Source organism: Pituophis catenifer, unplaced genomic scaffold (assembly GCF_029215685.1).
Source record: "Pituophis catenifer annectens isolate HBS135680 unplaced genomic scaffold, rPitCat1.0.hap2 SCAF_18, whole genome shotgun sequence".
NCBI classification, from domain to species: Eukaryota; Metazoa; Chordata; class Lepidosauria; order Squamata; family Colubridae; genus Pituophis; species Pituophis catenifer.
The window spans coordinates 2391673-2415373 of record NW_027256898.1 but is presented as its reverse complement, the minus strand read 5'-3'; the positions used below and the strand labels follow the sequence as shown (position 1 = coordinate 2415373).

Genomic DNA, 23701 nt, shown 5'->3' with positions numbered 1-23701 from the left:
TTTGGTACTCCGTTTTTTCCTAAAATAAACCGTTGTTGTTTTGATGCTTGCGAGTCCAACGTCTCCTTCGAAAGTTTGACTAAGGGGTGGGTGAAGGTTGCGGCAGCAAGAATAACCAGTGAGATTCTTCGTTCTTAGTTCATAATCACCAAAGATGGTTCCCCCCCACCCCTCCGGAAATACCTTTCTGGATGTTTATTGCTTGTCTATTTTGCACTTATATTTTTTTAAATAAAATCGATGCTTTAAAAGAACATTAGAAACCAATGAACTCTGCTCGGAGTTAAACCGGAGATTAAACTCCTCCTTCAACCTTGTTTGCTTGACTCCCCCTTGCCTAATTAATGTATTATAATTAATCCCAATTTTTTTTCCCCTCCAAAAAATAAGATTTAAAAAATCAAGAGATTATATTAAGAGATCGTATAAATTGAATTTTATTTTTTAGCTCTTGTTAACGTGTGGTCGGAGAGTACGAAATAGGCCGAGGGACGGATTTTATTTGTCGTCGTTTGGTTGGTTGTCCTCTTTCTAAACTGCAAATAATTTAAAATCTTATTTGTAAAACCACTTGACGCAACTCCAAAAAATAAAGATTATTTAACCTACCTGCCTTGGGGTGCTTTGTCCGCAGTTCCAAGCAAATATCAGAAGTTTATGGTTTTAATATTCCTACTGCTTGTCTGTCTTCTAAATCAGAGGTGGGAAAACATGGCCCTTCTATTGGGTGCTGTACTCAGAATTACTCTGTGAGTACTCACACTCTGCGTAACTGAGGTTTGCTTTCAGAATAAACCCGGGTTTATTTTCCATTAAAGCATCTTAGTTTAAGAGACCAGCTGGTGGTAACGTTTGATGACGTTAAGCTGCGTGGATTGATGGCTTCTGTAGAACGTCATGTCTAAGTGACGTATATAAGGGGCACATACCCTGTTTCCCCGAAAATAAGACCCAACCGGAAAATAAGTCCTAGCATGATTTTTTTCAGGATGCTCGTAATATAAGCCCTACTCCTCAAAATAAGCCCCAGTTAAGATTGTCAGCCAAATGGGTGCATTTAGTACCGTATTTCCTCCCAAAAATAAGACCTAACCAGAAAATAAGCCCTAATGCGTCTTTTGGAGCAAAAATTAATATAAGACCCGGTCTTATTTTCGGGGAAACACAGTAGACCTGAGTTCTTTTGAGGTTGAGTATCTTCTCTGGTTACCTTCTATTCAACTTGAGTTCAGGTCAGGAGTCTAAAGGAAGAAGAAGAAGGAGAAGGAGAAGCTCATCCAAGGAGCACCTCCAAGGAGCACCACCAGAGACGAGATCGTGGCCTGGAAGACAGTCCCACTTTGGAGAAAGCTGATGGTTGACAAGAACCAAGACTTCTTGACTTATCTTCTCCCTTCCATCCAGTTCCACGAAGAGTGCGTTTCCATCTACGGCTGTTTCCTGCTGCATCCTGTCACCTCCTAATTCAATCAGCGGACGCTGGTAAGTACTAACGTATTAATCTACGTCAAATTGAATTGTTGCAAGGAGGGAAGGGCAGGTAGGAAGAGAATGACAAGAGTAGGTTGGGAGGACCTCAAGTGATTAAGATCACCAGAGGTCTGGGAGGGGGAAAACGTCCTCCCTCGGATTGAATGATGGCTTCTATTAACTGGGTTTTATCGCCGAGTCGCTTCCGACTAACAATTTCTTTAGTCGGCTCCATGGGGTTAAGGTCTGGGCTCTTCCTAGGCATGGAATAGGATTATTTATTTATTTATTTATTGGTTCAATTTATATGCTGCCCTTCTCCGGAGACTCAGGGCGGCTTACAATGCGTTAAGCAATAACCTTCATACTTTTGTATATACCTGCTTAGTAGGGCTTTCGGGTGTTCTTTTTTTATATACAAAGTCAGCTTATTGCCCCCACAATCCGGGTCCTCATTTTACCTACCTCGGAAGAATGGAAGGCTGAGTCAACCTTGAGCCTGGTGAGATTTGAACTCGCAGTAATTGCAGGCAGCTGGTGCTACTTAACAGCACTGTAGTCTGCTGCGCCACCCAGGCTCTTGAAACTCCAAAAAAAAAAAAAAAAAAAGCGGTGTAATTAGCCATCAAATCTCAAAAATACAACTTTTCCCAAAAGGTTCCCCACAATTTTGGCCACCACTGTAGTAGCTTTGCTCACTTGGAATCCAAATGAGCTTCAGGATCAAAATGGAAAGTTTTGCTCTGGGCTCCAACTCACCTTGCCGATTGGTTTCTTTGGAATTCTTCCCTTTTTGGCTTTTTTTCCACCCTCTCCCCACCCACCCACCCACCCCCCCAAAAAAACCCCTCTGTTCCTGAACTCGAAAATCGCGTCCACTTCTGCCACAACCCTCCAATGTCCTTGAAGTCTTGGCAGACTCTTGCCAACTGCAAAAAATGTATGATGTCTCATCCAGCATTGTCCCTGCCATAAAGCTTCTCTCATTAATATTCCCCAGGCACCAGCTCACCATTTAACATCACGCTGAAAGGATTTTTTTTTCTCTCTTCTCCGCAAAGTGTGAGTGTGTGTGGGTGTATTGTTGTTGTTGTTGTTGTTGTTTTTTGTCCCGTACATAAAGACAGAAAGAAGGCCTCGATTCTCGATTATTCCCTCTTCCCTCTCGAAATTTACCTCTTGTACGTGCCTTTAAATTTGACCCCTGCCCACCCTGAGTTTACGCATTTTCAAGGGAATTTGTCTTTTTTTCTTTCTTTTTTTTTTTTTTTTTGGTCACGGAGACTTAATAAATAAAATGAATAATAAATTAATAAATAAATAATTTTATTGTCATTGTACAGGTATGCACAGTATAACATATTATATATATATATATATATTTGTTTTCTGAGGTTTTCGCGGGTGTTTGTATGTAGATCTTTGGTTATTCGGGTTTTCTCCCACGTAAAATTGGAAGTGTCTTGGCGACGTTTCAACGAAGTCTCATTCGTCATCTTCAGACTGGTGTTTTCGGCTTCGTGCTTCTAGGAGCAATGTGTGTGATCGCAGCTGTTTCTTCCTTTTAACTGCCCCCACCCCCACTGGCAGTTCACACCCCCACTGGCAGTTAAAAGGAAGAAACAGCTGCAATCACACACATTGCTCCTAGAAGCACGAAGCCGAAAACCCAACACACATAACAATCCCCACCCACCCACCACAAATCCCCCACCCCTAAACCACCCAAACATCCACACAACAGACCAAGTCATGCTGTCCAACAGCTCACTGATGGTGGCCCTTTACTTCATTGCTGAGTGCAATTATAGCTCTGGGATAAAAACTATTCAGAAGACGTGTGGTCCGAGTTTTAATTCTTCTGTATCTTTTGCTGGAAAGCAACAGTCCAAAAAGATTGTAAGCAGGATGGGAAGAGTCTCTTGAGAATGTTGTGCAACTTTCTCAAACGGCGAGATTCGAAGATGTCACCCATCCCCCAGAGGCCCCCCATTGGCCAGAAACGGCCCGTTTGCCAACTTCCGGTGGGATCAGAAGGCCAGTTTTTTTTGCTGTCCCCAGCCTCCAGAGCCTCTCTAGGAGTCTGGGGAGGGCGAAAACAGCCTTCCCCACCCCCCAGGAAGCCCTCCGGAGGCTGAAAACGGTCCGTTTTCACATAGAATTATGGGTGTGGGCATGCACGCGCGCGACCCCCCTGCGCCCCCCCCCCTTCTGGCATGTGATGGCAAAAAAGTTAGCCATCACTGGTCTAGGGTCTCCGGTTTGAGTAGGGGTCCGAGGCCCCTTCCAACTCTATTCTGATTGAATGAATGAATGAATGAATGAATGAATGAATGAATGAATGAATGAATGAAAGAAAGAAATGGTATAGGGTCTCCTGCCTTGAGCAAAGGGGTGGGGTCAGACTCGAAGACCTCCGAGGCCCCCCTTCCATCTCTTGTTATTCCCGTTACGGGAAGGGCGCCCAACATTTTCATCCGCTTCGGCAGAGGAGAACGCACCGCTACCTCCTTCCAGCGGAGAACGGGGGAACAATACTTCCCCTCTTGAAATTTCCCCGGCCTTCCCCCCACCCCCACCCCCACCCCAACTCCTCCTCTCCCAAATTGGACCGTGAGGCTGATTGATGCAGTCATTTTTCTCCAAAGCAGCTCATCAGCGCCAGCCGGCTGCAGATCAAGAGCTCTCCTCCCTCGGCTGAAGGTGCCACCAACGGTAAGAAAGACCTTTTCTCCTCTCTCTCTCTCTCTTCTCCTGGAAAAACCTTCTCTCCTTCCACCTTTGCACCATTTTTGCAATGCACTTTCCAAGGTCCGTTTCCCCACATCCTCCCCCCAAAAAATACCCCGCCTGGGAAGGGACAGGGAAGCGCGATCGAATAAAACTTCAGGGGGCTAGAATTTCTTTTCCATTTTTTGGCTCCGAGCAAAAAAAAGTTTGCATCAAGGTCACTAGCAAAAAAATTTCCAGGGACAGGGCAAAAGAGAAGTTGTAAACGGCGAGGTTTTTTTTTTTTTTTTTGCTGAAATCGTCCCGTTTTCCTGATATATATTTATCTTTCTTTTTTTTTTAATTAAAGGAATTCCAAAAGCAAAGGAAAAAGGATAGCCAATCGTTTGTTTCTGTCTTTGCTTTGGGTGTTTAGTTAGTTCAAAAAAAAAAAAAAACAAGAAAAGAAAGGAAAGGAAAGGGAGAAGGAAAGGAAGGAGAAAGAAGGGAAGGGAAGGGAAGGGAAGAAAGGAAAGGAAGGGAAGGAAGGAGAAAGAAGTGAAGGAAAGGAAGGGAAGTAAGAAGGGAAGAAAGGAAAGGAAGGAAAGGAAGAAGAAAGAAGGGGAGGGAAGGAAAGGAAAGGAAGGGAAGGGAAGTAAGGGAAGGGAAGGGAAGAAAGGAAAGGAAGGGAAGGAAGGAGAAAAGTGAAGGAAAGGAAGGGAAGTAAGAAGGGAAGGGAAGAAAGGAAAGGAAAGGAAGGAGAAAGAAGAGAAGGGAAGGGAAGGAAGAAGGGAAGGAAGGGAAGGGAAGAAAGGAAAGGGAGAAGGAAAGGAAGGAGAAAGAAGGGAAGGGAAGAAAGGAAAGGGAGAGGGAAGAGAAGGAAGGAGAAAGAAGTGAAGGGAAGGAAGGAAAGGGAGAAAGAAAGGAAGTGAAGGAAAGGAAAATTATTCGTTTTCAGATCCATTCAGATCAGCTGCTATCTTAGGAACGAGGAATGGTGCAACAAGTGTAATTCGCTTCTTTTTTTAAAAAAAAACATCTTAAATGCAGTTTAAAGTCTTTTCCGCTTAACGTCCCGCTGGATAACGATGATTTTGGAGTTTTTACAAAACTGTTCAGCCGGAAAGAAGTTTTTTTTTATTATTATTTTCAAAAGTTTAACTACAATTTCCTGCTTTTGTACACAGACTGTGGCCTCGACTCAGGTTTCCAAAATGTAATATTCAGATCCCAGTTATTGCAAGAATTTATTTCTCTGCCCTTCCCTTCCTTCTCGTCACGTCGACAGCTTGGATGCGCAGATTTCCGCACGAAATTAAAAATCCCTCCCCTCTTAAACTCGAGATTTCGCTTCCTCCCGAAGCCCCCAGTTCACATCCATTGTTGCCTTCATCCTTGTGTTCAATCAATTCTCCATCCACAATTCCACCCTCTAACATAATTTTTTAAAAAAATAAAATAAATCATTGTATGCAGTCAAGCTAGGCTACCCCATCGCTCGAAGATTCGATTTTGCTGCCCGACAAATTTACTCCGAACCTTGGCTTAAAATTCCCCTTCGTGCAGAAATGTAGCACTTCAGGGAGAGGTCGAAATTCGAACCAGCTCCCTTTAATCCTAGCTTTCTAAGAAACAGGCATGGTTTCTATCACAGGACGTCTGCAACCGCTCAAATTGCATCGAACAAATCAGTGTCCTCTTAATCCTCTTAATTAATCGTGTGATTTATTTTATTTTATTTTCTCTCCACAGAGTTCCCTCCGCTAGAAAATCCTGCCCCGTGATGGGTAAAGCTTTCGGCTTCATTTTTTGTGCTACGTTCCTTTTGCTCGGACAACCTAAATGGACAGGTGAGAAAGAAAGAAAGAAAAGGGGGGGAAAAAAACCCTGAATTTTATCCCCCTTCGCACAACGCTAGAGTCCCACATCCCCCTTCCTCGAATTATTCTCAATATTTGGAAAAGTATTTTTAAGGCCACGACCTGCGTGTTATATTTTCAGGTTAATGTAGAAAGAAGGGAACACTTCCTACGTCTTGAATAAATCTTAAAACGCCTTAAATTGCCTGACTGGGTAGCTCAAGTGGCTAAGACGCTGAGCTTGTCGATCCAAAAGGTTGTCAGTTCGGTGGTTCGAATCCCTAGTCCGGATCTCCTGCGTGATCACAGGGTTGGACTAGTTGACCTCCAAGGTCCCTCCCAACTCCGTTACTGTTATTATTATTAAATAAAGAAGTAAACACCCCCATTCACAGATAACAAAGGTATCCGTTCATTTATTTTTAAAAAAGACGTCGACTTTGTGAAAAAGAAATAATGGCTTAACGTTTTAATTAAATTAATTTAACTTAATTTAATTAATTAATTAATTAATCTTAACGGCTTAATTAAATTAATTAAATCGATTGTCTTCTCCTTAGATCCATTTCTAACAGGTGTCAAAACCTCATCCGTCTATTAAGTAACCCCCAAATCTGAGCTCTCCCCGGGCTCGGCGAGATAAACGCTTCCAATCTTTTCCCGTCTCTGCAAAAACTTTAGAAGATGCATTTCTTTTTTTTTGAGGCGCTCAAAAAAACGGGGTGGAAATCCGCAAAAGAGATAATAATACGGTTTGAAAATATTTGAACGAAGGGATTTTTGGTCTCACGAATGGCGGAGTTTTGGTTTAGGATTATTTTTAATTATTTCAATTTAAGAGCAGGTTTCAATTCGCTGGCAGAGAATTTTTTTTCTCGTCGAGCGTTTTGTGTTGGTTCGAGCAAAAAAAAAAAAATCCAAAAATAATCCGCTTTCTGCAGCAGCTTGAATGTGAGCAAACACGAATAAACCCAAATTCTTTGGGTTTGATGTCAGCTAAGGCTCGCCTTTAGCTTAACTTCCCCTTGTTCTCCAGGGGCCTTTCTTCTCCACCTCTCAGAGTGGGCTTCAACGAGAACCTGAAAAGTTTTGTTCCAGGCCATTTAGTCCCAAAATGGGGAAACAAGCAACTTTCCTATTTGAGGGTACTTTGCCAAGGATCAGGGAAGTGTTTGCCCAAATCACTTGGTCTTATTCTAGATTTAAGCCATGTTTTTCCCCTGGTCACTTAGGTCTGTCAAAGGTTCCTTTCTTTCTTCCTTCCTTCCTTCCTTCCTTCCTTCCTTCCTTCCTTCCTTCCTTCCTGTTTCTCTTTCTCCTTTCTTCCTTCTTTCCTCCTTTTTCCTGTTCTCATCTTCCTTCCTTCCTTCCATCCATCCTTTTTTCTTTCTTCCTTATCCCTTCTCTCTTCCTCCCTCCCTCCCTTCCTCTTCTACCTCTACCTCTCTTCTATCCTTCCATCCTTCCTCTCCCCCTCCCTTCTCTTTCATTTTTCCTTCCTTCCTTCCTGTTTTCTTTCTTTTCCTTCTTTCCTCCATTTTCCTCTTCTCATCTTCCTTCCTTCCTTCCTGTTTTCTTTCTCTTCCTTCTTTCCTCCATTTTCCTGTCCTCGGTCTTCCTTCCTCTCCCCCTCCCTTCTCTTTCATTTTTCCTTCCTTCCTTCCTGTTTCTTTCTTTTCCTTTCCTCCATTTTCCTGTTCTCATCTTCCTTCCTTCCTTCCTTCCTTACTGTTTCCCTTCTCTTCCTTCTTTCCTCCATTTTCCTCTTCTCGTCTTCCTTCCTGTTTTCTTTCTCTTCCTTCTTTCCTTCATTTTCCTGTTCTCAGTCTTCCTTCCTCTCCCCCTCCCTTCTCTTTCATTTTTCCTTCCTTCCTTCCTGTTTCTTTCTTTTCCTTTCCTCCATTTTCCTGTTCTCATCTTCCTTCCTTCCTTCCTTACTGTTTCCCTTCTCTTCCTTCTTTCCTCCATTTTCCTCTTCTCGTCTTCCTTCCTTCCTGTTTTCTTTCTCTTCCTTCTTTCCTTCATTTTCCTGTCCTCGGTCTTCCTTCCTCTCCCCCTCCCTTCTCTTTCATTTTTCCTTCCTTCCTTCCTGTTTCTTTCTTTTCCTTTCCTCCATTTTCCTGTTCTCATCTTCCTTCCTTCCTGTTTCTCTTCTCTTCCTTCTTTCCTCCATTTTCCTCTTCTCATCTTCCTTCCTTCCTGTTTTCCTTCTCTTCCTTCTTTCCTCCATTTTCCTGTTCTCTCCTTCCTTCCTTCCTTCCTTTCCTTTTCCCATTCTCATCCTTCTTCCTTCCCTCCCACCCACCCACCTACCTTCCCTCCTTCCCACCCACTACCTACCTACCTACCCACCCATATCAAGTAAAGAGTATATTTATGTTTGTTTTATGTTTGTTTTATTAACTTATTATTATTATTAATAATAATAATAATTTTTAAATATGTGGCATCACCCAATGATTTCAGGATTCAAAGCGAGTGAAAAGGATATTGCCCATCCAGTTAGGTATTATAATAATAATAATACAGAGAGCCCTTGTCTTAACAACTGCTTGTTTAATGACTGTTTCGAAGTTACAACAGCCCCTGAAAAAAAGTGACTTACGACCATGTTTCACACTTATGACCGTTGCAGCCTCCCCCTGGTCCCGTGATCAAAAATTCAGACTCTCGGCAACTGATTCACATTTATGACCGTCGCAGTGTCCTGGGGGCATCACGTGATCCCGTTTTGCGACCTTCTGACAAGCAAAGTCAAGGTGGGGGGGAAGCCAGATTCACTTAGCGACTTGTGACTAACTTAACAGCCGGAGTGACTCCCTTAACGAACGTGGCAAAAAAGGGCGTAAAATGAAGCAAAACTCACTTAACAACTGCCTTGCTCCATTGCGGCTCCATTGCGGTCCTAAGCCGAGGAATACCTGTATAGATACAGGTTGCAAAAATCAGTATTCTTATTTTGTTTTTCCCAGTGCTTATTTTTCAGCCTTTTGGGCCCTGTTTCTTCCCAGCGCTCCTTAAGAGCTCGAAATAAATGCCAGATTCGGGTGCCAAACAATTGCTCCCGTGGAGAACTCCCGGGGGCCCTTACCGTTGCTGATTATTTATGGCCCTTTTTTCAAGAGCTGGTCTTTTATTTATTTTTTTCCCCCCCCCAATGGCCCTCGGAGGCATCTTTTACAATTCCTGTCCCAGGCTGGCTGTTGAAGGTGCCAAAATCTTCAATGGGCCCCCTTGTTTCCTTCCACCGGTCCAGCACAGGGCCTTCCAAAAGGAGGCCAAGGGGAGTCCTGCTGGCTCGAACAGCGGCTGTTGAAAAGAAGACAAGGGCCGTCTTTGGACTGGTCTCCAGCTCCCATGGAGAGCTGCAACCGGGCTGGAGAGGGGGAGGAAAGCCCTTTATAGCCGGATAATTCAAGAGTTCGGCTCCAGACAGCAGCGGCAAAATGGATGGACATTTCTTAAAAGCCAGAGAGAAAAAAAAAAAAAAAATTCCACTGGCTGAAGTTCTGGAACGTTCCGCTCTCCACAACCTTTGATTTTCCTGGACTAAAAGACGGACGTTGATTGTCAAGAGTCCCAGCCAAGCAGAAACCTGCAAAATTTCAAGGCCATTTGGGTGCGGTGATGTCCCCCAACGTCTAGGGTGGTAGGACAGTTCAGTCGGGGGTGAGATTCTACCAGTTCGGTTCAGACCGGTTCGGGCGAATCGGTAGCTCCCGAAGCGTGCAATCACCGAACCGGTTGTTAAACCAGTAGGATCCCACCACTGAAGGACGAACCGACTTCTAGGGTGAAGGACAGATCAGTGAAGGACGAACCAACGTCTACGGCCATGAGGGCGAACCTATGGCACGCGTGCCACAGGTGGCACCCGTAGCCATATCTGTGGGAACGCGAGCATTGCCCTAGCTCAGCTCTAGCACGCATGTGCGTGCCGGCCAGCTGATTTTCGGACCTTCTGGGCCCACTGGAAGTCGGTAAATGGGCCGTTTCCAGCCTCTGGAGGGCCCCTGGGGGAATGGGGAGGCTGTTTTTGCCCTCCCCAGGCTCCAGGGAAGCCTCTAGGGCCTGGGGAGGGCGAAAAAACGGGCCTACCGGGCCCACCAGTAACCTTTTTGCCATCGCGTGACAAAAGTGAAAAAAGGGGTCACACGTACATGCGTGGGGGGGCAGGTCAGGGGGCATTGAACTCTGGGTGTGGGCACGAGCCCCAGATTTGTGTTGCTAAGCGAGGCAGCCGTTCAGTGAATGTTGTCCCATTTTTACAACCTTTCTCACCACCGTCGTTGAGCGAATCACTGCAGTGGTTAAGGTAGCCACACCGTCGTAAAGCGAATCCAGTTTCCCCGTCAACCTGGCTCGTCAGGAGGTCTCAAAATGGAATCGCGTGACCCGGCGACCGTCATAAATATGAGCCGGTTACTAAGCAGTGCTTTGCTTAATAACTGTGCCAAGAAAGATTGTAAAAAAAGGGGGGGGATTCCTTTTAAAAACATCTTGCTTAACGACGGAAATTTTGGACTCGATTGTGGCAGTAAGTCGAAGATTACCTATTGTATATATATGTAGGTTTTTAAAAAAAATCTGTCAATTTTTGATTATTTGCTGCTGAATGCGACAGGGTACAGAGGCAATTCAGCTATCTCCAAGGCAATTTATGGACGAAAACGTGTCTGTTTTGTAGTTTTTCAGCGGTTAAAAAGGAAAAAGTGTAAAACTGCAGCTGTTTATAGCAAAATAATAATTTTTCCTTCCTTCCTGTATTTTTCAGACGCCACTGAAGGGGATTTCAGCCAAAAGGTCGGTATCCATTTTTCAAGTGGTGGAACTCAAATTTTTTTTACTACCGGCTTGGTGGATATGGTTGGCTTGGTGGACGTGGCAAGGGAAGGATACTGCAAAATCCCCATTGCCACCTCACTTCTGGGGCCAATCAGAGGTGGTATTTGCTGGTTCTCCGAACTACTCAAAATTTCCGCTACCAGTTCGCCAGAACCTGCTGAATTTCACCCCTGCATTTTCCTCAACGTACTGACACAGCCTATATCTTCTGATGGGTGGGGAAAAAAAGACACATCTGCTTCCACAATCGGTGTACACACACACACACACACACATACACACACACACACGTGCACCCCTGAAAACACAAATTACTCAGGGAGAATTAAGAACGAACGGTTTTATCAAACCCTCGCAAGACGTCACGCATAGAGTGACTCGGCTGAGTTGGGCAGCTGTAGAAATGGAAGAAATTAATAAAAAGGATATACGTAAATATTTCAGCTTTTCCCAGCCGGTTTCTAGAAACGAGAAAAATCATAAATCTCCAAATATTGAATTGACAGAACTGTAACTCTTAGTAGGACTCTGCGGCGTTTAAGCCGGATATGGGCTAATCTCTGGTTATTAAGCAATTGACCGGCGAACGATTTGTCTGAAATTATATAAGGTTTCTTGCTTGAGAAGGGGGCTGGACTAGAAGACCTCCAAGGTCCCTTCCAACCAGGGGTGGGATCCAGCCGGTTCAGACCGGTTCGGGTGAGCCGGATGCTAATTTTACATCTGGTTTGCCGAACCGGTAGTCTCAAGGACTGGCTGGGCCCGCCCGCCCCTCTCAGTCTCCATGTGGCTCGTTTTGGATGCGAAATAAGTGCAGGGCATGCGCAGAGGCTCTGGGAGGGCAAAAAATGGATCTCCCAGAAGTTCCGGAAGTCCGAAAACAGGCCCTTTTCCAGCCTCTGGAGGGCCTCCGGAGCCTGGGGAGGCCGTTTTTGCCCTCCCGGAGGCTCAAGAAAAGATTGTAATTTTGGGGATTGTAATCTAGGTCAATCGAGGGGTGAAAGGACATTTTCTGGAATTGGAACACTCCAGGCTTGAGGTCAGAGGTGAGACCAGGTGCTTTCCTGAGCCGTTAAGCGCGCAGCTGGAAATAAATTCCCTGGAAACCTCTGTCCTTCGCACAAGAGTTCTGTAGGGAAAACACATCCCGAAAATAGAACCGTTTGTAGGTCACCCAACATATAAGGTTTCAATTTTATTGCTAATGCCAACACAACTCTTAGTCATACTGCACTGTGTTCTATTGTCTTTCCTTTTTTTTAATACGCCGCTAATTTTCTGAAATGTTTTCGTCCGCAGAACAGTGTCTCTCTCGGGGCAGGGGGCAAAGATGTACCAATGATCTCCGTGACAACTATTCTGGTAAGGAAGGGTGTTGGCTGTCCCTGGAGTTGGGGTTACGATATTCATATACACGCAAGCCTCGACTTACGACCACAACGGACGTCCCAATTTCCATCGCTAAGCGAGACATTTCTTAAGTGAATTTTGCCCCGTTTTTATGACCTCTTTCACCACCGGCTGTTAAGTTGGTCACACACACACACACACACACGGTCCTTCTTGATTTCACTGGTCAGATGGTTGCAAAAAGAGACACTGCAACCGTCGTAAATACGAGTCCATTGTCCAGCGTCCGAATGTAACTCACACAACTACGCGGAGGGCTGCCGGGGCCCTCGGCACAAAAAACGTTCCTGATTCACTTTTTTCAGTGGTGTCATAACTTCCAACAGTCACTAAGTGAACTGTTGAACGTCAAGGACTACCTGTATTGAAATAAGAGGCCCTCAGCTTAAGCCGCTGTCTGGTTGCAACTGAAGGAGACGGTCTTCTGATTATTGGGGTTTCTCCCATCTTTTCGGACACTTTTGGTGGCTCCGAAATTTGACGTAGAAGGGAAGTTCAGAAATATTCATAAAATCCACGAAGTGGGGGAGGCCGGGATGGGGTGTCACTTTCCGCACCCGGGCGATGGAAAGGGCTGTGTCAACACTGAAGCTGTCCTGACTGAGGTCATCATGGAGGCTTCAGCGTTGCCACAATGGCGATGAGGGATAGGGAGGGTGGAATAGAGATAGCTGGGGTTTTGTAGCCAAAGCAAAAATAGATTCCCCTGAGACCCAAGGTCGTTCTTTTAGGTGGATGAAGAGAGGAGGAACAACGTTACCAGGCAACCAGACAGCCCCTTGATTGGACCATGGGACCGATTGTTTGGGGAAAAAAAAGGAGGGGGGAACTTTTACTTTTAATGCAGTGAAATTTCCCTTGCTTTGACCCCCACCCCACCCCACCCCCACCCCAGGAAGACCCTTACGTGATGGCCGGGGGTCCCGAGTTAGAAGGCTACTGCATCGACCTGTTGGAAAAGCTGTCGGAAATGCTTCATTTCAAGTACAAAGTCAGCATTGTGAAGGATGGGAAATACGGAATTCTCGGGTCCAACGGGAACTGGTCGGGCATGATCGGAGAAGTCGTGAGGAAGGTAAGGTTTTTCTGGAAGGGGGGGCTCGTCAAACGGGGAGATTGACACACACACACACAAACACACAGGTGTCAAAAGTACGTGACCTTCGCACAACCAATTTGGCAATGAAAGTTCCCAACCGACATAGTTAAGATCGATAGCCATTATATTAACCAGAATCCTGAGCTAATATATAGATAGCCAGGATTCCTGGGCTGTGGGAGACCTTGTATCGCCAAGGGGAAGAAAAAAAAAAATAGAGGCAGACCTCGGCTGAACAAGGGTTCGTTTAGTGACCGTTCGAAGTCACAACGGGACCCCACTACAAAGTGATGTGCGTCGCTGGGGGAGACATTTGTTAAGTGAGTTCTGACCCGTTTTTACGACCGTGGTTGTTAAGTGAATCGCTGCCAGACGTTAAGTTAGGAAATAACCCTGGTCGTTAAGCGAATCGGGCTTCCCCCAATTGACTTGGCTGGTCGGAAGGTCGCCGAAGGGGATCACGTGATCCCCCCCAGGATGCTGCGAGTCAGTTGCCAAGCTTGTGAATGTGAATCACATGACTACGGGGCTGCTGCACCGGTCGTAAGTGTGAAAAAAGGGTCCCAAGTCCCTTTTTTCCAGTGCCATCGTAACTTTGAACAGTCACTAAACAAATGGTTGTAAGTGGAGGACTACCTGTAACCCCCAAAGTCTTGCAAATCTTCCTCCCCTCCTTTCGCTCCTGTGAATCAGGGAGGTGTCCTCCCTGAGTCACTTCTGAGTGTTATCTTGCAATTCTGGACCTCACAAACGTTTCATCCCCCTTTCGGCTTCTAGACTTCACTCCTTCCCTTCTTCTGCCAAGGCCTTCTTCCTTCCTCTCCCTTCTATCTTTTTTTCTTTTAATGACCCCGTAATCCCTTGCGGGGTGGAATCTGGGCAACTGAATGAAGCCGAGTGTTTACTGGCCGGATGCCTTTCTTGTCACCAGAGCGGAGTTTTTTTTCCCCAGCAGATATATTCTCATTGTGCCCAGAGAGAGAGAGAAATTTCTGCCTCTACCTAGGATCGAACTCCTGGGATGCCCCCACCCCCTCAACCCCATCCTCCCTTCTTCTTCTCTCAGGAGGCTGACCTGGCCGTAGCTCCCTTGACCATCACGTCGGTCAGAGAAGACGCGGTGGACTTCACCCAGCCATTCCTGCACACCGGCATCGGCATCCTGCTTGAGAAGGAAGCAGCCCTGGAGGAACCTTCCCTCTTCCACTTCCTGACCCCTTTCACCAAGGAGACCTGGGGCGGCATCCTCCTGGCTTACCTGCTCTCCAGTCTGTGTCTCTTCTTGGCTGGAAGGTCAGTAACCATTACCCGCCTCCCTCTTGGTTGAAAAAGAGGTGATTTCAAAGGCCGCCCCCCCTCCCCCGCCCCCAGTACTGGCCAGGAACCAGGTGATTCCTTTGCTTAATTTGAAGGGCAGGCGGGACCCAGAAATGCGATCGAATTCGTGGGAGAATGACAATAGAATAGAGTAGTGTTGGCTAACCTTTTTGCCGTCGCGTGCCAAAAAAAGACCCATAATTCGATGCGTCCCACCCCCACGCGCATGCGACTCCCCCCGTAGGCCCATTGTTCGCCCTCCCCAGGCACCAGAAGCTTTCTTGGAGCTGGGGAGGGTTAAAACAGCCTTCCCCACCCCTCCGGAGGCCCTCTGGAGGCCGGAAATGGCCGGAACCGTTTGGGACGGGACGCCACCAGGAAATCCCGGGGCTGTGGGATTTGTAGAACGTGACATGAAATAGTTAAGTTTGCTTTATTGATTAGCCCTCGGGCCGTATCAAAAGTGCAGAGCTCCAGACGCAAATTATTACGACTAAAACCTGGTTTAAAAAAACCCAAAAAAACACCATTTAAAATGGAATTGGATAAAATAACAATTTGAAATGAAACTGGAATAAAACAGGTTGTCTTAAAATGAAACTGCAATGAAAATAACAGTAATTTTAATATATATAGATAAATACAATAGGATAAAATTGAATTTTAAAAAAATAAATAAACCGCAGAAAAGGGAAAAAAATCACTTTCTTAAGCCTGGCAAGGCAATGGCGCTGAGTTCCCCATGTCTTGGGTTGTTTGTGCCTCGGTTTAAACTGTTTTCCTGAGCATGTGCAAAGGGCTCAGCTTGGGGGACCCCAGATATCCCTATCCCCTATCTCCCCGGCCTCCAACAGAAAGCGCGAAGGTCTTTTGCTTTGCTTCTTCATAGAATGAGCCCTTCGGAATGGAATGGCCAAGAGAACGACTTCACCTTCCTGAACAGCCTCTGGTTCAGTGCCGGAGCGCTCACCCTGCAAGGTAGGCTCTAAAAATTGAAAGCTGTGACTCGGCAAGATCTGAATTATCGCTCCTTTTTTTGGCCCAAATCGAAGGCAGCTGCTAGCCAGCTTCGGCTGATCTCCAAAAAAAAAAAACAACTAACCAGGGTTTCGATCTGCTTCGTGTCAAAGCGTGAATCAGCCTCGTTCCCCCCCTGGGGAAACTGTAATTAATTAGGGGTGAATGGATCTTGTTTTCCATGGTGTATACTCTCAAAGAAAGAAAACCCGGAGTATATACTCTAAGAAACATTTTATTATAAAAGTAAAAAAAACTAGCTAACTACATCTTACTGGCAGTCTTATCACACAGACGGACACAGGAAAATCTGGAAGTTAGAAAAGAAAGAAAGAATGTAGACATGCGCAGTAGTCACAAGACCAGTCTTATCTCTACTACAGATAAGTTCCCTGGCAAACTACCGTACTGCTCAGAATGGAAGCTCGGCTGGCAAACACTTCGGACTTGGGAAAGGAGACCACCAGGAGATCACAGGAAGGTGGGGGGGGAAGCAAGCTGCGACTCTTGTGGGAATCTTTTAAGCCCTGCTAGTTGAGTGAGATCTTGGGGGGGTTGTTGATGGGATGGGAGAAAGAAAACATAGGGTGCAGTTTTGGGAAAAAGTCGCAAAAAAGTAGTCCTTGACTTAACAAGAATTCATTTAGTGACCGTTCCATGTTACAACAGCACTGGGGGGGGAACTAACTTAGGCCTTTTTTCCAGAAAGGGGTGGGGTTTATGAGGAAGAAGAGGAGGAGGAGAACTGTGGGATCCATGGTGCTCTCTGAGCTCGCATGTTTCCTTGCCGACGTCTCATGAGCCAACTAGGGTACATCATCAGTGCTAGAAGGGAGTGGGGTTTATGGGGAAGAGGAGGAGGAGGACAACTGTGGGATCCTTGGTGCTCCCTGAGCTCGTTTTTTTTTCTTGCCGACGTTTCGTGACCCAATCTAGGTAACGTCTTCAGTAGCCCTGATGAAGCTCAGAGAGCACCAAGGACCCCAGAGTCCTCCTCCTCCTCCTCCTCTTCCTCCTCTTCCTCCCCCCTCTCCTCCTCCTAGTGTCAGACTGCGGTGCTATCTCAAAATTAAATGAATTTCCAAACTGCCAATCTTTAAGGAAATCTTTCTTTAATTGAGCTCAGCCACCGGATCATGACTCCGCGCGGACAAGACTGACCTTTTGCCCCCCAATCCCTCCCTTTCCGATCCCCCAAAACTCTGCTTCTCATTGGCTGTCTTCCAAGTCATTCTTCAGACTTCTTTTCCTCGTCATTTCCCAGGAATGTGCCCCCTCCCCTCATTTCCACGACAACCGGGCTTCAAAGGGATTTAGCACGCAAAAGTTTCAGAGTTTATCTTTCGCTCTCCTCTGCTCTCTCTCTATGCCAGCGTTGCAACGCTGACACCTAGCACTGATGACGTTACCTAGTCTGGTCACGAAACGTCGGCAAGAAAACAACCCACCTCTCAGCCTTTTATCTTTGCAGCCTGAAAGTTAGTTCCTAACGTCTCAGCCATCTTGATATTTATTTATTTTTTCCAGACAACCAAATTCCTCTCTTCCTTTTCTCCTTTTTTCCCGCGCAGGCACCATTCCTCAGCCCAGGTCCCTTTCCGTACGGGTCATCTCTGCCATTTGGTGGCTGTTTGGCATCGTGGTGCTGGCGGCCTACATCGCCGGCTTCAGCTTCGTTTTGGAGTCGGCCGCCGACCACATCTCCATCCAGAACTTCGAAGACCTGGTCAAACAAAGGCAGCTGGAATTCGGGACCATGGAAGGCTCCTCCACGCTCCAATATTTCAAGGTGAGCCCAGTTGGATCCACACACGTGCCCGGAAGTGGGATCTCCTCGTTTGGCCGCCGGATTCGCACAGATCCTCTTTAGCGCCTAAAGGAAACGTGGGTTTCTTTCACCGTCTCGGGATTTGTCACAAAGCCAAAAGCAGCTTTCTCTGGCGCTGAGCGGCCCAGAATTCCCCAGCCAGCGCAATCGCTCCCAGGGAATTGAGCTGCCGGGGGGGGGGGGGGCAGATTAAATCACTCGTGGTTTATTTAGTTAGAAAATTTATGTAGCCGCCTACTAGCTCTCAGCCAGTCTAGGAGGCTTACAAAACAATAAAAAACACAGTACAGAATTTTTAAAAAAAACATTAAAAAACAAAAAATGATAACCCCCCCCACACTCACCTTCCACCACCACCCCACCACCCCCGGTGACAACACGGTAGGATTGGTGTGGAAAAGGTTCCACCAGGGCTCTTGAGAGAGAGAGAGAGATGATGGATGGATGGATGGATGGATGGATGGATGGATGGATGGATGGGAGAGAGAGAGAGAGAGAGAGATTGATTAGAGAGAGAGAGATGATGGATGGATGGATGGATGAATGGGAGATAGATAGATAGATAGATAGATAGATAGATAGATAGATAGATAGATAGATAGATAGATAGATAGATACACATACATATATATTATAGAGAGAGATGAGGGAGGGAGGGAGGGAGGGAGGGATGGGAGATAGAGAGATGAGAGATGGATGGATGAGAGATATAGATAGACAGACAAGACAGATAGATATAGATTAGAGAGATGATGGATGGATGGATGGATGGATAGGTGGGAGATAGAGATGAGAGATGGATGGAAGAGAGATAGTTAGCTAGCTAGCTAGGTAGGTAGGTAGGTAGATAGATGATAGATAGATAGATAGAGTAGATAGATTAGATAGATAGATGATAGATAGATAGATAGATAGATAGATAGATAGATAGATAGATAGATAGATAGATAGATAGATAGATAGATAGAGATAGATAGATAGATAGATAGATAGATAGATAGATAGATAGATAGATAGATAGATAGATATTATAGAGAGAGATGATGGACGGACAGACAGACAGACAGACAGATAGATAGAAAAATGGATGGATGGATGGATGATAGAGATGATAGACAGACAGATAGATATAGATTATAGAGAGATGATGGTCAATGGATGGATGGATGGATGGATAGAGAGAGAGATGAGATGGATGGATGAGAGATATAGACAGACAGACAGACAGACAGATATAGATCATAGAGAGAGAAATGCCTGCCTTTACATGCCTAAAACTGGACCTTCGTCCCGCCAGGAGACCAAGCTTCAGCCCCTCTGCTTGTGCCCACAGAATTCCAAGAGCCCAGTCCAGCAGCTGGTTTACGAATCCATGGTCAAAAAGGAATCCGCTCTGTCCAAGAGTTACCAGGAAGCCATTCAGCGAGTGCTGGATTCCAATTACGCCTTCATCGGAGAATCCATTTCGCAAGATCTCGCCGTGGCCAGGCATTGCAACTTAATCCGGTCTCCGGAAGTTCTGGGCCCCCGAGGTTTTGGCATCGCGACCCCAAAAGGTAAAGAGAGTGAGTGGTGGGGGGGGGGGGAGTTGCCCCCTTAAATAACACCCCCTGGTTGAGCAATCGATGTTAAAATAGATCATCCTAGATCAGCGTTTCTCAACCTTGGAAACTTTTACGACGGGTGGAGCCGACAGAGATCGAGGGGGCAGCTTCGTTGGCTTCGGAGGAAAATGGGGAGGAGTATAGGGCCAGTCAGGATTGGGATGGCTTGTAGGCAGGGAGGAAGGGGGGGCAGGATGTCTAAGGGAGGCTAAGTAGTGAATGGCGATGAGCAAGGACCAACCCCTCCTGATCCCCGAGCACGGAGAGTGGAGAGAAGGCGAGAACAGCGTAGACTAACCCAGCTACTTGGGAGGAGAGTGCCCAACCCCTCTTCACAAGGCACATTTGGGGACTGAGACTTAAGGAGACGCTGTGGGGAGGGGAACAAACGCTGAATTCAGGGAGTGTTGACCTTTGAACTTGCCTGGGTTCCTCGCACTCTTTCTGGATTTCTGGATTATAATGGCCTTGGCTCCTTTGATTCCTGGACTCCTCGACTTGCCCTGCTGGATTTCTTGCTTTGCAGCTCACAGCATTGGGCTGGACTATTTTGCAGCCAGAGGCTGCTTGAGGTTTGTACGCCTGTGTGTGTCATCACTTTGCTCTGGGACTTGCCAGCAACGTGGGAACGTTTGGGGAAATTTGGAGCAATCAAGGGGCGGTTTGAACTGCCAACTACCTGTGTTGCCTCTGTGCCATTCCCCGGGTCCGTTAAATTGTTCCCTTTCTCTCTCTTTAGGATCCCCCTGGACCAACAAACTTTCCGTGGCCATCCTGAGACTCGGCGAATCCGGAGAGCTGGACTATCTCCGCAACAAATGGTGGGAGAGCAGCTGTTCTCACGAAGACCACGACAAATGGAGTCCTCTGAAGCCCCAAACTCTGAGGGGGATTTTCCTCTTCCTGGCGCTGGGTCTCGTCTCCGGAATGCTGGTGGCCGTGCTCGAGCTGTCCAAGCGAAGCCGTCGCACGGCCCAACACGAGAAGGTGAGCTGGCTTCCGTTTCTCCCATGCTAGCACACACACAGATTGGGGGGGGGGGGAATCGTGATGGAGAACGCCCGAATCCGAGCACTTGAATAACGCACAGGTAGTCCTCATCTTACGACCGCAATTGAGCTCAACATTTCTATCCCTAAGCGAGGCAGTTACGTGAATTTGGCTCCGTTATACGACCTTTCTCTCCCCAGTTGTTAAACGTGGTTGTGAAGTGAATCTGGCTTCCCCGTCGACTTGGCTTGTCAGAAGGTCACAAATGCGGATAATGTGACCCTCCCCCCCCCCCTCCCAGGACACTTCAACTGTCATAAGTAGATGCCAGTTGCCAAGCGTTTGATCACATGACCATGGGGATCTTGCGATGGTCGCAGGTGTGAAAAACGGTCCTAGGTCATTTTTTCCCCCAGTGCCGTTGTAACTTGGAACGGCCACTAAACGAACTCTTGTAAGCTATAAATGGGCAGCACCAAAGCTGTAAATGTTGCAAGCTGTAAATGGGCAGCATTTGTAAGCTGTAAATGTTGTAAGCTGTTAATGGGCAGCACCAAAACTGTAACTGTTGTAAGCTGTAACTGTTGTAAGCTACAACAGCTGTTGTAAATGGGCATTTTGCAGTCAGTGGTTTGTTTTTTTTTCAATCAATCAATCAGAATAGAGCTGGAAAAGAGACCTTGGAGGTCTCTAGTCCAACCCCCTACTCAATTAGGAGACCCTAGACTGTTTCAATCAATCAGAATAGAGCCGGAAGGGACTTTGGAGATCTTCTAGTCCAGCCCCCTGCTCAAGCTGAAGACCCTAGACCATTTCAGACATGTGGCTGTCCAGCCTCTTCTTAAAAACCTCCGCTGATGGGAGCACCCGCAACATCTGGTGGCAAGAGGTTCCACTGGCTAACTGTTATCCTAATGAGGAGGCTCCTCCTTAATTCCCGATTGCTTCTCTCCTGAATTCCTTTCCATCCATTCTTTCTCCTCCTGCCTTCTGGTGCTTTGGAGAAGAGGTGGAACCCCCCCCTCCCCACTCTTCTTTGGGGCAGCCCCTCAAATCCTGGAAGACCGCTGTCATGTCCCGTCCCCCATGTCATTCTTTTCTCTAGACTGGCCCTCCCCAATGCCAATCAAATTTATTCGATGGGCTTTGCCGTCCCGCTGCAGAAGGACCTCCGATCCTGTCCCTTTATAACCTCCTTTCCCCCCCCCTCTTTTGTCGACCTCAGAGATCTTGCTGTTCCGTCTTCACCGCGGAGCTGAGCCAGCGGTTCCAGGCACGAGAAAACAAGAGGCAGGAAAACGCAGAAAAATCCAAGGCGTGAGAAGAAACAGGGCGGCCAAATTTTCAACGAACTATATATATTTTTTTTTTCCTCCTCCCGTCTTTTTCCTTTCTTTCCCTTCCCCCCCTTTTCCTCCTATGCATTCTGGTTTTTTTTTCTCCCCCCCAGTAATCATTTTTTTTTTTATAATACTTAGAGTTTTTTGGGGCCACATCTGGGAAAAAAAAAAAAAAAAGACGACAAAAAAAACAAACTAGCGTAGTTTCTCGCTGCTAAGGAAAAAAAAAAAAATCCTAGAGCCCCCTTTTTTTTTCTCGTTAAGACAACCGGATTGTCAGCTAACCCCGGTTTTGGCATCTTTTAACATTATCTAATAATCTAACCGACCGGTTTTGTCCGGGGGGGGGGTGGAGGGGGCTGGCGCGGCTCGCCGTCCCACGTAAAGAGAAGGCAGGGAGGGTCTCAGTCCGTAGGGATTGAGAGAAGAAGGGAGCGCCCACCGAGAGTCAAAACTTGAGCTTTGTGATCCGCAAGGATAGGTTTCTAGTCCTCAAGAGCCTCAGAAAAAAACAAATGTGGAGAGGCGGTGTGCCCGAGATGGGAATGGCGACTTTTCTAGATGAAATTTCTCGACAGTCGGGGAAAAAAAATGTAAAAACTTGCTAAATTTGTGAGGGGAGATACTTTTGGCCTGAGATTTTAATAAATTAGCATAAATTTACATACACGCCTCCTAAAAGGGGTCCTTCGCTAACAGCAGAAGACCTAAAAGGGGATAGAGATTCCGGGGGGGGGGAGGTTGGAAGATGACATGACCCCCTCCCCTTAAAAATGGCTGCCCCCCCCACACACACACACATTGCAAAAGGAAGCGGGTCTCATTTTTTTTTTTCAAAGTTCAAGGAAAGATCCATACAATTCTCCCAGGGCGAATGGAACGTCTCCCGGATGGGGAAAAAAAAAGCCCTCCCTGCAAGGTAGGACAGCGAAAAGACGACACTTTGCAAGCAACAGCACTGGATCAGTGGGGGCGTCTAGGAGTTACACGACTAAATAAAAGAATGTTGTGACAAAATGGTCTTAATTTTTTTTAATACCTGCCACTCGCCAACTTCTTCACTGGAGGGGGGGGCATTTTGGACCGTGGAAAGCTCATCTGTTGTGACGGCCATAGTCGCAGAGCAGCCTGGTTTATGACGGTCCGGCGAGAAAGCCATTAAGGGATGTGAGTAGGTTGATCTGGAACGGGCGTTTTGGGGCTTTGGAAGAGAATCGACTCTTCTGCCTTTTTTTAATTCATCGCCCGCACCCAAAACAGGGCAGGGCCGGAGAAGAGTGACTCTGAGATGGATGTCCTCCCAAGCCAACTTTCCCACCCGAGAAGTGAGTAACTCTCGTGTTCTTTTTCTAACTGATAGTAGACTAGGAAGGCACCAGCATCCTTGGGAGGTTAAAAGTCACTCTCCCTGGGACTCGGGTGCGAACCAGGAAGGCTTCCAACTCTGGTCCTCAAAACTCTATGGTGAAGTACGGCTTAGCCATTAAGGAGGTACATAGAGGTAAGGTAGGTAGGCAGGCAGATATGGGGGGATAGATGGATGGATAGAGATAGATGAGAGATAGATTAGATGCTAGGTGAGAGATAGATAATAGAGATAGGTGATATAAAATGGATGGATAGATATGGATGGATAGGGATAGATAATAGATTAGATGATAGGTGATTGATAGATAGATAGATAGATAGATAGATAGATAGATAGATAGATAGATAGATATGCTAGGTGAGAGATAGGATCATAGATATAGGTGATAGGTGATATGAGATGGATAGATATGGATGGATAGGGATAGATAATAGATTAGACGATAGATAGATAGATAGATAGATAGATAGATAGATAGATAGATAGATAGATATGCTAGGTGAGAGATAGAATCATAGATATAGGTGATAGGTGATATGAGATGGATAGAGATATGGATGGATAGGGATAGATAATAGATTAGACGATAGATAGATGATAGATAGATAGATAGATAGATAGATAGATAGATAGATAGATAGATAGATAGATATGCTAGGTGAGAGATAGAATCATAGATATAGGTGATAGGTGATATGAGATGGATAGATAGATATGGATGGATAGGGATAGATAATAGATTAGACGATAGATAGATAGATAGATAGATAGATATAGATGCTAGGTGAGAGATAGATAATAAATATAGATGATAGGTGATATGAGATCTGGATGGATGGATGGA

General features: G+C 46.1%; 1 protein-coding gene across 2 annotated transcripts; it reads left to right on the top strand.

Moving 5' to 3' along the window:
• The first annotated feature begins 1355 nt into the window (after positions 1–1355).
• Positions 1356–22495, top strand: LOC139325966 (probable glutamate receptor). 2 transcript variants are annotated; one of them, XM_070956031.1, is made up of 12 exons: positions 1356–1482; positions 4122–4185; positions 5932–6029; positions 10813–10841; positions 12183–12245; positions 13189–13368; positions 14459–14685; positions 15599–15687; positions 17298–17515; positions 18888–19110; positions 19898–20145; positions 21374–22495. In XM_070956031.1, exons 3-12 carry the CDS (start codon positions 5963–5965, stop codon positions 21467–21469), a joined length of 1440 nt encoding a protein of 479 aa, XP_070812132.1. In that variant the 5' UTR covers positions 1356–1482; positions 4122–4185; positions 5932–5962; the 3' UTR covers positions 21470–22495. The 2 variants fall into 2 exon arrangements, with proteins under 2 accessions (XP_070812132.1, XP_070812131.1); XM_070956030.1 differs by lacking the exons at positions 1356–1482; positions 4122–4185 and adding an exon at positions 5030–5187.
• Positions 22496–23701: the final 1206 nt, after the last annotated feature.

Bases quoted from the DNA above. Each gene is read 5' to 3' on its own strand.
- LOC139325966 (XM_070956030.1), top strand. The intron at 13,369-14,458 runs GTAAGGTTTTTC...TTCTTCTCTCAG, and splicing joins TCGGAGAAGTCGTGAGGAAG to GAGGCTGACCTGGCCGTAGC. The intron at 17,516-18,887 runs GTGAGCCCAGTT...TTGTGCCCACAG, and splicing joins CCACGCTCCAATATTTCAAG to AATTCCAAGAGCCCAGTCCA.